At 40.3% G+C, this 12,527-nt stretch overlaps 1 protein-coding gene across 1 annotated transcript in view; it reads left to right on the forward strand.

Moving 5' to 3' along the window:
* Positions 1–12,527, forward strand: part of ahctf1 (AT hook containing transcription factor 1) — a 180,049-nt gene that overhangs the window by 149,246 nt on the left and 18,276 nt on the right. Inside the window, exons 27-29 of the mRNA XM_061241130.1 lie at positions 1,611–1,788; positions 2,892–3,089; positions 11,627–12,473. Coding sequence (XP_061097114.1) covers positions 1,611–1,788; positions 2,892–3,089; positions 11,627–12,473 — 1,223 coding nt within the window. The remainder of the gene's footprint in view (positions 1–1,610; positions 1,789–2,891; positions 3,090–11,626; positions 12,474–12,527) is intronic.

Below are 12,527 nucleotides of genomic sequence, written 5' to 3' on the forward strand. Positions count from 1 at the left end.
GCAATCGCATGCCGAACAGTATACAGGCTAGTGGTTTCCAACCTCAATATGCTGGGTTGTATGCTTATACTTGCTATGCTATATTGCAAACAAATGCATAAAGAGGCAACTCAATTATTTAACTGATAAAATTAAAGACTATGGTGAATAACACATTGTTAATTGATGAAAGAGGGGACACATGACCACGAAAACAAACCATTTGGTAATGAAGAATTCAAAGATGCAAGCAAATGATAACCTGACAAACCCTTATTGTGTTAAGTCAAAAAAAGCATTTTTTTCCCCTGTGTAATGAAACCGTAGCATTTTCAATACGCGCGGTCAGACTGTTGCGCTTCGGCACAAACAGTTCTTGAGACTTTCTGCCAAAAAAGGTTGACGTTTTACAACGAACAATGTATTCTGCAATGTCTACATTTAAATGGAGGACTTGTCTTGTCATGTCTGAGTGAATATTTCTGAGGAAGACACAATTGAGGGCATTTTCAGTGACGTGACCCCATTTTATATCAGTGAGCATCTTAATGCATTCTCAAAATATTTTATTTTTATTCAGTATGCTTATAAATAAGGAGCCTGCCTGCTTTTGAATAATGAATAGGAAGTGAAATTGTGGAATTTGTTTGACTTGTTGATGGTGGTTTTGTGTATTGACAATAACTTGGACCTCAATGAATATATCAGTATACAAGATGTTATTGTTATTATTGTGTTATCTTCTCTAACTTGCTGTTTGAGGAGGGCACAAGGAAAAGGAGGTTGTGCATTTTTTCTTGGTAGAAATGGTTGTGTAGTTTAGTAAGCAAAATGCAGTAATTTACACCTCATAAGACCCATAATATAATTTTGTTTTCATGAGTCTCCAAATGCCTAGACAGCTTCGAAAAAACAATTTGGAAAGTGTTCTGGCTGTGACTTCATTGTGTTTCTAAGCGCACCAGCAACAGACCCAATAATCTGTATCCAGTCAAAAACAGAAAATCTTTTCAGTGAGAAAAACAGTTTGAGCTTCTGTTACTTTGTTTTAGTAATATTTGTTGTTATTCTGACTCTTGCCAAACAGACCCCAAAGGGCTGCCTTTCAGGAGAGTCCATGATTATGCTTGTAGTCAAAATGGTTCAAGAATGGTAACCATTTTATTCTGGTTGTTATTTTAAAACTTGTGTCAAGAAAAAAAAAAAGTAAACCGTAAAAAGTAACTGTAAAAAAGAGCTGTATTTCTAATTCAAGACAAAGGGTTGCAATATCAATCAATGGTAGTTGTTGGCAATAGTGTGAAAATCGATCATTGTTCGTTTTCAACTAAACTCGAACAAACGGTATAATCAATAGTGAAACACTAAAGCGCTGTGAGAAATGTATGACAAACAAATTCACATCACCAATATAGGAAACGCAGCGTTGATCAGCCACCTGTTGGGTAAAAGTTAAAGTTTTGCCCTGCTTCGCAGTCAAGGGAATTGGTAGTGCTTCACAGTTCATTTATTTTTGGAAGGGGTAGGTGGTGGAATCATAGGGTAAGGGATTGTGATTGTGATTGTGTAGCTAATTAAGTATATGGAGTCAAAATAGGCCATTAACCTTGTTTTTTCCCCCCCTTGTACAGGATTCTTAATCTGATTGTGTGGCCATCTGCCCAGACCAGCCCTGAGGGCCTTGGTTTAATGGAGACCCTGCCCCCCCAGGTCATCAAACAGGGCATGCCCAGCCCTCTTCCCGCCTCCTCCCAGAACCTCCGAGGCACCACTGAACTCAGCCTGCTGCAGACCCCACAAGTTGTGAAGGCAAGTGCAATTTGATTTGGTTGGTTTCTCTCCCTTCCCTCCGTTGATTGACTGAAATGCAGCCGATACGCCATACGCCTATACTGACCTTAGTACACTCAAAGTAAGTTTTAGCGTTTTTTTAATTTATATTATTGGCATGAGCTTAGGTTGTACTGGTATAGGGAGGTAAAGTGGAAGTCCTGGTGAATGGCATTTATACTGCTAATACGGCCGGTATACTGTTAAGTGCTATGCTAGCTGATTTCATCATAGACTGCAAAAACAACTTCATATAAGCAAATGAAGCATTCAGACTTTCTACAAATACGAAATTACAAGGGTCCAGATCATCTGCAAATTATCGCTGTGCAGCTTTTGATTGCTTTTAAAAAATGTTCGTAGTTATGAGTGTACGGTCAGTTTTGTGTACCAAATGCAACAACAAAGATGACATTATCTATCCTGGGATGGCCAGTCTCACAGGACGTACCAACACATTCGTGCCCATTGGGTCTTTTTCCCCAACTGCACTTGACATTAGTTCCAGGTTGCCATTGATATGCCACTGATTACATAAATGTATCCTATTTTTAATCATGTTTATAAGTTAGAATCATGCCAGTTAAGTCTGATTTTTTTTTTTTCCTTTTTTTTTTCTTTTCAATCACACGAGTCAGGACAATAAATGATGGTGGCTTTAGGATGGTCCAATTGTGGAAATTTTGTCACTATGAAAGGGAAACCATTATGGGAGGCTGGGTATCTCTGCAATCCCTCAGCGGCCCGAAGGCGCGGCTTCTTCAAGCCGTCTCGTCTTATGGTCGTGACCGTGAGGTGCTTTATTGTGCGGTGATCTACGAACCCTGCCAAGTCCCTCCCTCTGGAGCAGCTAGCCAATTATGCCACTCCACATGAGCCGGCCAAACTTGGCTTTTGGCAGGACCGGGAATCAAACCTCGGTCCCCGGTGTGCAACTGCAGCGAACTGCAAGTGGACCCAGAAGCCTTAGTATTTTTTTTTCACTTTTTTCAAGCAATGCAGTTGGCACGGGATTGTATTCTTTCGGTGAAAGTGCTTCTTCTGCATCTGAACATGGCTTTCTTTGACTTCTGTCCACCCAGAGAGCACGGGCTCTGGCTGCCACAGGTCCCGTATTCCCAGGCTTCACCCCACAATCTATCCTTCGGAGCAGCCTGCGCCCCACTCCAGTGGGCTCCCCCTCGGCTTCCCCTGGCCGGTCTACCACCCCACCCCCCCGCCCCAAAGAGAGCCGCATCACCTTCGAGGAAAGCAAGCGTACTGACCTCTGGACAAATGTGGTAATGTTATGGCTCCAGTTTGCCTCCAGAGAGTGCCACCACAGACAGTTTCAGGTTCTTTGCTGATTGCGAAAACATGCTGTTTTGAGCCTTTATCCACTACCTTTTGACATAGAACCAATAGCACTGCCTCTGAAAGCAGTGTTTTCTCTGCATTATAAAATATTTTGGTGCTGCCCAAAGAAAATTAGAAAATAATACCTATTAAGTCGATTGCTAATAATGATTGAAATCATACTACTGATAGTTTTTTCATTATAGTTTGTGGAAGTTATCAGGGTACATTAGTGTTTAATCCTGCTTTGTGAAATGCCCATCTCTCCATAAATCAATTGAAGTGAAGTATTTGCATGTCTGACAGCCTCACAAGATTGGGAATTGATGAGCCCTAACGCTAACATCAGCTTGCTCTCTAGCCAGCTGTATCAGTACAGCAACTGCTACAGCCATGTATAATGTCTACTCTACATGAAACATATGCTCACAGATTGTTTAAAATGCAAACCTGTCAAAGAATTCAACATTTTAGATTAGTGCACTATTTTATTGCAATGTTTTATTTCAAACATGCATGTGTGTCCGATTTGGGACGACATATCACCCTTACGTAGCATACCATTTTTAAACTAGTGTGATTAATTGATAGATCCTGCATTAGTGTGTTGTAGAGTGTATATTATAATCTCATTTATATAGGCCAACTGTGTCATTTTGGATAAAGGTGTGGAAACTGACATATGGGCTAGAATATATGTAAGCATATCAACCGATTCATAATTATTAATATTCCAAAGGTAATTGACCAATTAATGTCATGGCCTACTGTGCATTAACAATCACCTACAAATCACTGCTTCTCACTGTGGGGAATACATTTTTTTGGAATATACAATTTTCCTTGTATCTGTTGAATTTTTCAAAATAATCATATGCTGCCATGTTAATTCTCTGCAAATAATTGGCTATAAATGAGTCTTGGTCTGCCTAAATTATATATATATAAACTTCGCTAGCTAAATAATTTTGGTTGGAAAGTGGCATCCAAATTCAGTGGCCTCTGCCGCTTAAACCTCTGGGGTCTGAGGGTAAACTGAGGAACATTGGTGATTGTGCAATGCTCTGACATTTGTCACTACTATTTTTCAACACCAGGTGACAATGGGAGGGCTAATGAGGGCGACATTGGCTCAGGCTAACCCCATACAGGGTGTCGTCTGCATAGCAGTGGAAGTTAATTCCATGTTTGCAAATAACTGTAAAGGGAAAAGCAAGGGCCCAAGTACAGATCCTTGTGGTAATCCATATCTAACCCTGGATTGAGAAGAGGAGTCATTGTTAAAATGCACAAATTGATATAGGTCTGATGGGTATGATCTAAACCAAGAGTGTGGTATGTGTCCCGATGCTAAAGAAGCATTGACAATATGTAACCGTGGTGTTCCGATCACTGGGACTAGCTCCTCAAATAGTTTTGTTGGGATAGGGTCTCGAAGACAAGTAGAAGATTTTGAAGATTTAACTATGGTATTAAATTCAGTGAGAGTGAAAGAGTTCAGATAGGCCACCCGTCCTTCTGAAAATGCTGAATCCATGTGTTGAGTGGATGGACAGGCAAACCCTATTCCTGGTAATAGAACATGATTCTTAGTCAGTTTGGCAACAGTGTTAAAAAGGTGCCTAGGATTGTTTCGATTTTCATCAGTTAAGGTAAAGAAATATGAGGAACGTGCTGTGGAGAGGGTATGTTTATAAATTAGGAGGCTGTCTTTCCAGGCATGGAGGAATACCTGCAATTTGGGAGAACGCCATTTGTGCTCAAGCTGGCATGAGGCTTGCTTGAGAGCACGAATATTGTCATTGTACCAAGGTGCTAATTTCTTATGGCAGACTTTTCTCTTCTTAAGAGGTGCGATAGAATCCGAAGTTCTGCAAAGTACGTAATTTATATTGTCGGTCAGCTGATCAATTGAGTTAATGCTTCAATTTGTGTATGCATTTTGGCTGGAGCCAAGAAAATCCCCACAGTGTACAAATGAGCCTGGGAGCTCATAAATAAAAGCATTTGCAGTCCTGGTGGAAAGCTTATGGCTAATGAAGATAGTAGGATCTGATGACACATGACAAACTTGTGAATGTTGGAAAGTAATTAAAAAATGGTCTGACAACACAGGATTTTTAGGCATGACTGCTATATTTGCTATTTCTGTGTCATGAGTTAAGACCAGATCGAGAGTATGCTTATGGGAATGTGTGGACTGATGCATATGTTGATCAAAGTCAATAGATTCAATGATAGACAGGAGTGCTGATCTGAGTGTATTGCCTTCACTATCCATGCGAATATTAAATCCCCTATAATTACTACGTAATCTGAATTAACAACAAGGCTGGAAAGGAAATTGGCCAACTCAAGTAAAAAAAACACTGTATGGCCCTGGTGGCCTGTATACAATTACGAGGATAAAACTGACTGCTTTTTTGTCTGGATGTGCAAAACTGACTAGTAATTCAAAAAAGTGAAATCTGGCTAGTAGTGTTAATCAATCCAATTTTTAGCTCAGTTTGGTTGGCCGCATTATTAGTAGACTGACTCCGTCTGATTCTTTTCAGATTCAGATAAGCCATACAAGCACATATGTAATGTAATGTGACACCCCTAATGGGCTTCTTAGCAAGGCTTAATTTAGGTTGGGGTACAGACACTATCTCAATAGCATGAAACCTGGGCAGCATTTATTGGGAACAAGCTGCTGTGCTTTGCAATCACACTAATAAAAAAAATAGTAACAAGAAATTATACAGTGCATCCGGAAAGTATTCACAGCGCTTCACTTTTCCCACATTTTGTTATGTTACAGCCTTATTCCAAAATGGAATTAATTCATTTTTTCCCTCAAAATTCTACACACAACATCCCATAATGACAACATGAAAGAAGTTTTTTCGAAATTATTACAAATTTATTTAAAAAAATAAATAAATAAAAGATCACTTGTACATAAGTATTCACAGCCTTTGCTCAATACTTTGTTGATGCACCTTTGGCAGCAATTACAGCCTCAAGTCTTTTTGAATATGATGCCACAAGCTTGGCACACCTATCTTTGGGCAGTTTCGCCCATTCCTCTTTGCAGCACCTCTCAAGCTCCATCCGGTTGGATGGGGAGGGTCAGTGCACAGCCATTTTCAGATCTCTCCCGAGATGTTCAATCGGATTCAAGTCTGGGCTCTGGCTGGGCCACTCAAGGACATTCACAGAGTTGTCCTGAAGCCACCCCTTTGATATCTTGGCTGTGTGCTTAGGGTCGTTGTCCTGCTGAAAGATGAACCATCGCCCCAGTCTGAGGTCAAGAGCGCTCTGGAGCAGGTTTTCATCCAGGATATCTCTGTACATTGCTGTTTTCATCTTTCCCTCCTGACTAGTCTCCCAGTTCCTGCTGCTGAAAAACATCCCCACAGCATGGTGCTGCCACCACCATGCTTCACTGTAGGGATGGTATTGGCCAGGTGATGAGCGGTGCCTGGTTTCCTCCAAACATGACGCCTGGCATTCACGCCAAAGAGTTCAATCTTTGTCTCATCAGACCAGGGAATTTTGTTTCTCATGGTCTGAGAGTCCTTCAGGTGCCTTTTGGCAAACTCCAGGCGGGCTGCCATGTGCCTTTTACTAAGGAGTGGCTTCCGTCTGGCCACTCTACCATACAGGCCTGATTGGTGGATTGCTGCAGAGATGGTTGTCCTTCTTGAAAGTTCTCCTCTCTTCACAGAGGGACGCTGGAGCTCTGACAGAGTGACCATCGGGTTCTTGGTCACCTCCCTGACTAAGGCCCTTCTCCCTCGATTGCTCAGTTTAGACAGGCGGCCAGCTCTTGGAAGAGTCCTGGTGGTTCCAAACTTCTTCCATTTACGGATGATGGGGGCCACTGTGCTCATTGGGACCTTCAAAGCAGCAGAAATCATTCTGTATCCTTCCCCAGATTTGTGCCTCGAGACAATCCTGTCTTGGAGGTCTACAGACAATTCCTTTGATTTCATGCTTGGTTTGTGCTCCGACATGCACTGTCAACTGTGGGACCTTATATAGACAAGTGTGTGCCTTTCCAAATCATGTCCAATCAACTGAATTTACCACAGGTGGACTCCAATTAAGCTGTAGAAACATCTCAAGGTTGATCAGTGGAAACAGGATGCACCTGAGCTCAATTTTGAGCTTCATGGCAAAGGCTGTGAATACTTATGTACATGTGATTTCTTAGTTTTTTATTTTGAATAAATTGGCAAAAATTTCAAAAAAACTTCTTTCATGTTGTCATTATGGGGTGTTGTGTGTAGAATCTTGAGGAAAAAAATGAATTTATTCCATTTTGGAATAAGGCTGTAACATAACAAAATGTGGGAAAAGTGAAGCGCTGTGAATACTTTCCGGATGCACTGTATTTTTCGAATAATACAAGTTAACATTGATACTGAAACCGCATTAGCTAAACTAAATCCCTGGGTTTTAGAATCATGGCTACGCGGGTGTCTCGGTGGCGCAGCCTGTAGAGCACTGACCGCATGCTCATTGCGAGCCGCAACGTCGGCGGTTCGACTGACATTTGTCGCATGTCTTCCCCTCTCTCTCGCTCCTGTTCTTCCTGTCTCTCTATACTGTATACTGTCCAATAAAGCTGAAAAAGGCCTAAAAAATATCTTTAATAATAGAATCATGGCTACGCCACTACACGGCAAGAATATTTACCAATACGATTGTAAAGAAAATAAAGTTAGCCTATACTTTCTGGTCATCTTTGTAAATAACATAAAACTAAAATTGTTACGAAATGTGACGTTTACAATATGTACAAACACAGAATATGTCTCTACCAGCCGCGACTAATACAAACACACAGAAAGGTAGACTACTATTTTGAGATGCAGTGGTTTGAATTGTAGCCTTAGTTTCTCAATTCAGAACACTTGGAATTTACGAACCCGGACATTACTGAATATCCCCTCAAACACACAGAAGTTGCACTACAGCACACATATTTACCAATACACATGTAAGAAATACAGTTATTCTTACTCGTGATGTTGGTCCTCAGCTGGATCAGTTCTCCATTTGAAATGACTCTGCTCTTCAGTGTTGTCTTCACTGTCAGGATATGATTAGTTTTTTCGCGTATTCATTACTGCTCTCCTGCAGGGTATGAAGTACTTCAAGTCCTGTTATTTCTGCCAATTTCTGCCAGAAACAAAATGAAAGGTTTCCCTGGAAGTATTGGTGAATTTGCCAATGCTTCAGTATGACATTTTATTTTGCTTTACAGTCGATGTTCTCACACGTGACCTCACCCCTTCCTTGCCATCTAGTAATTGTAATTTCATTACCATGTAAATGAAATGGGACAGACTCCTGCTGAATTGAATTCACGTAGTCCTGAGTGAGAATTCACAAATAAAAGTGGTCTACAGTGGTTTTGCGTTTGGTGCTCCTGCCTCGGAAGATCTGACTGATTTCTTTTTTTCTTTCACAGTAACTACTTGTTCTCACATCCCCCACCAATTGGCAAATGTGAGCACACTAATTCATTGCTGTTGGAAATACTTGCAATGTTCCAACAGTAGGGGGCAGCAGAGTTTCATATTTCTAATTTAGGCAATATTCATTAAAGAACATAATGTTGGCTGACGTTTTTGATATGCTGAGTGTGAGTTAAACCAACGATTGCTATTCCATTGTATACAAACATCGAAGTTAATATGAAGACTCATTCAGTTGATTACATTTAACAGTAACTTGGTGATCGCATATATGGGCTCTTTGTTTGACTATGCAATTTTCTTTAAAAACCATCATTTTAAACATGTATACAGCTATGATAATTTAGTATTTTCCATCTGGAAATATTGATTACATCTCTCTCCCTCAAAAGTAACTACATTTTGGCAAAAAGACAAAGAAGAATATTTGCTTCTTTAATTTTTGACCGGCCGAGGCTATTTTGGGTAATTCCATAGTACCGGACGTGTTTGCCCTTAAGTTTTGCCCCATAGTTAGAGAACACGAGACTGATGGTGATTCTAAAAGGCCTACACACATAATTTAAGCATTTAATCCTAATAATCTCAACTGAAACGAATGTGATAGTGCCCTCCTCCCCTATTTAGCATTCAACCATGAAGAAGCGATTTGTTTCAGTTGTGTGCTGTGCTGTCAACTCAAATACAGGTAGTCGTCGACTTACGACCGTAATTGGTTCCGACCGACCGGTCGTAAGTGGAGCTGGTCGTAAGTCGGCCTATGTTATGATTACCTTATATATATTACACTGTGTAATGATATTATAATCATCTTTAAGTCATATTTTATCAATTTTTTCTTTGTTCATTATTGTTATAACCATTATATCACCAGTCTTAGTACTGTCATCATCTTTTTACATATTTTAACAACGTTCTTTTTGTTATAACCAATATATGTACTTTACAGTATTATTTTTCTACACATTATATAAAAATTCTCCCTTTTTCAGACATTTTTCTTCCGACATTGTTCAACCTTTTTTTAGTTAGTCAATTTAACAATCTTTTTAATCTTTCTTGAGATATTATAATATTTTTCTAATGCTGACTGTTTCTGTACAATCTTTTTATATCTTTCTTTAGAAATTACGCGCAGTCGCGGTCGTAAAGGCAAACAAACGAAGTTGCATAGGTCGTAAGTCGACGACTACCTGTACATTTTAGAGGCTAATTTTGCTGACCAAAGCAACAGTAGGCTATCTGAGTGCTACAACTTTCTATATGTTGACATTCACTTGATGGAAAACAATTCCTTGCTACCTGGGTTGCAATGCTAGCCCCGTTCTGAAAGTTACAGTCCATTGAGTTATATTAATGAAAGTAAATGCCATCTGAACCAATATTTGTTCAGCTAAGATACCCTTGTATTTGATTATGTGGTAGGAAGAATGGAATTATTTCACAGTATTTCTTAGTTTTAATCCAAATGTCAATGAATAAAATGCCATCTAGTACAACCTGTTACTGTAAGTATATCGCCATTATATCAGCCATCAGCCACCATGCTGGCATCAGCCATATCGGTCGACCACTAGTTAGTGTTCAATAATAATAATAATATATGTTATAATAATAATAATGCTCTCAATAATTGTTACAAAATGTCTTTGTTTGTCTTCGACATAGCTCATCTGCTTGTGATAAGGATTTGTCTTCCAGCTGAGGTGTGGTGAGCTCAGAGGTTAATAGCCTACTTAGCTAGGTAGTTCTTCCTTCCTCATAAATATTCAGTGCAGAACAGCCATTAGCCTGCAACTGGTGTTGAAACGTCGTTGTGACAACACTACATTTTGGTTTTTAATTTTAGATTTCTCATTGGATCTGATAAAATGTTTTGTACATTTGATACCCAAGACCTTGATGAACAAATTTCAGTGATCCAAACATTGTTAATATTGGATGGTGTGTGTTTTTACGACATTCTTGTACATGTTCAAAACTACTCTTCACAATTTGTGATTTATAGCGACTTACTTCCCACATATGATTCTGACTTACCTACTGCTGCCATATTATGGCAGCGGAGTTAGTGCTGAAAACAAAAATATTAAACAATTTGAATCACTGTAAATAAAGTAGATTAAAATTACTTAAATGTCAGAGCATGGCACAGTCACCAGTGTTCCTTAGTTTACCCTCAGACCCCAGAGGGTTAAAAGATTGTTTCATTGACTTATGTCCTCAAATTGCTTGTAATACGTGGAGATAAGATTGAAGTGCATGCAAGCATTCCTTTATTGTCAGGAAGTCAGGAAGTGTTCTTTTTGAACCACAAAAATTATTGCGGATTTAGTGTTATTATGGTAAATGTATCAAATTATCATGATAATGATTTGAGGCCATATCGCTTAGCTCTACATGAATTTGCAGTACGGTGCCTCATTAACCTCATCCTCTAACTCAGCACTCTAGTTTTATTTATATGTCTGTTAAAATAGTTACGGGTACAGATTTTTCTTTTTTATTAAAGTTATCTGTAGGCTATGGTTAAAGAGTTAAGTTTCAAATGACTGCTGTTTCAACTCATTTGTTCCAGCAAGTGCTGACTGGTAAAGTGGTTACTATTAAACCAATGAGATGTGAACCAAAGACTTAAAATTGTATATATTCCTGTGCATTGTCAATGTGCATCCATGTGTCCATAAATATTTGGACCGTGATACAATTTCTGTGTTGGCTCTGCACTCGAGCACATTCGATTAGAAATTAAACAATGAGTATTGGGTTGAAGTGCAGACTGTCACATATAATTTGGCGGTTATGATTCCATATTGAGTATTTCATGTAGGAATTGCATCACTTTTTATACATAATCCCCCCCATTTTAGGGGATCAAAAGTAATTGGCTTATGTTTGAATTGCTTTTTTTGCTTGACTACAGTTTCTTGTTTTGTGAATTTGACATAGAGAAAATGCAATTCCTTGAGTCCTTTTTTAAGACTGTTTTGTGTATTGTTGCTTCCATACAGATTCCTGCAGCGAATGAAATCTGCACCTCTCTTCTCCCAAACCCTGGAGTGGAAGGCTGGAATGGGCAGCCTCCAGAGGAGGAAGTGGAAGAAGAGTACTGTTTTACATTTGTTCCACATGCCCAGTTGGAAGAGGACCGTGAGAGAGAAGTGGGTGAAGTAAGCAATGCTTCCACCCATTATATAGACACTAGGATGGAGTTGCATGAGGCCCCCACACCTGAGGACCCAGAGGATATGCAACAAGTGATGGAGGAGGAAGTGGATGTAAATGTAAGAGGTGTGGTCCCAGAGATCTTCCCCTTGCTCCCCACATGCACAGAGGAACTTGATGAAACTCCTGGAGAACAAGAAGAGCTAGAGCCTAACTTGGAGCAGGTAGAAGTGGAGTTTAACCCGGCACTGGAAGTTGCGGTGCCTAACCTGGGGATAGAAGTGACTGGGCTAAATATGGGGCAAGGAGCAAGGGAGCCTCATCCTGAACAGTGTGTGGTGGAGCCTGGTCCTGAACAGTGTGTGGTGGAGCCTGGTCCTGAACAGGGTGTGGTGGAGCCTGGTCCTGAACAGGGTATGGTGGAGCCTGGTCCTGAACAGGGTGTGGTGGAGCCTGGTCCTGAACAGGGTGTGGTGGAGCATGATCCTGAACAGGGTGTGGTGGAGCCTGGTGCTGAACAGGGTGTGGTAGAGCAGATTCCAGAAAAGGAAGAAGCGCAATCTATGCTGGAGCAGGCGACTGCACCACAGACTTCCAAGCAAGGGAAGAGTCCTGAGCAGGAAGAGGTGGAGCAAAGCTTACAGCAGGAAGAGATGGGGAAGTGCCCAGAACATGGACAAATGGAGCCCACAGGTGAGTTCAGTTCAAGTAGCTGTTCAAATCTGTACTAAGGCTGCACGGTGTATC

This window comes from Conger conger, chromosome 5 (assembly GCF_963514075.1).
Source record: "Conger conger chromosome 5, fConCon1.1, whole genome shotgun sequence".
NCBI classification, from domain to species: domain Eukaryota; kingdom Metazoa; phylum Chordata; class Actinopteri; order Anguilliformes; family Congridae; genus Conger; species Conger conger.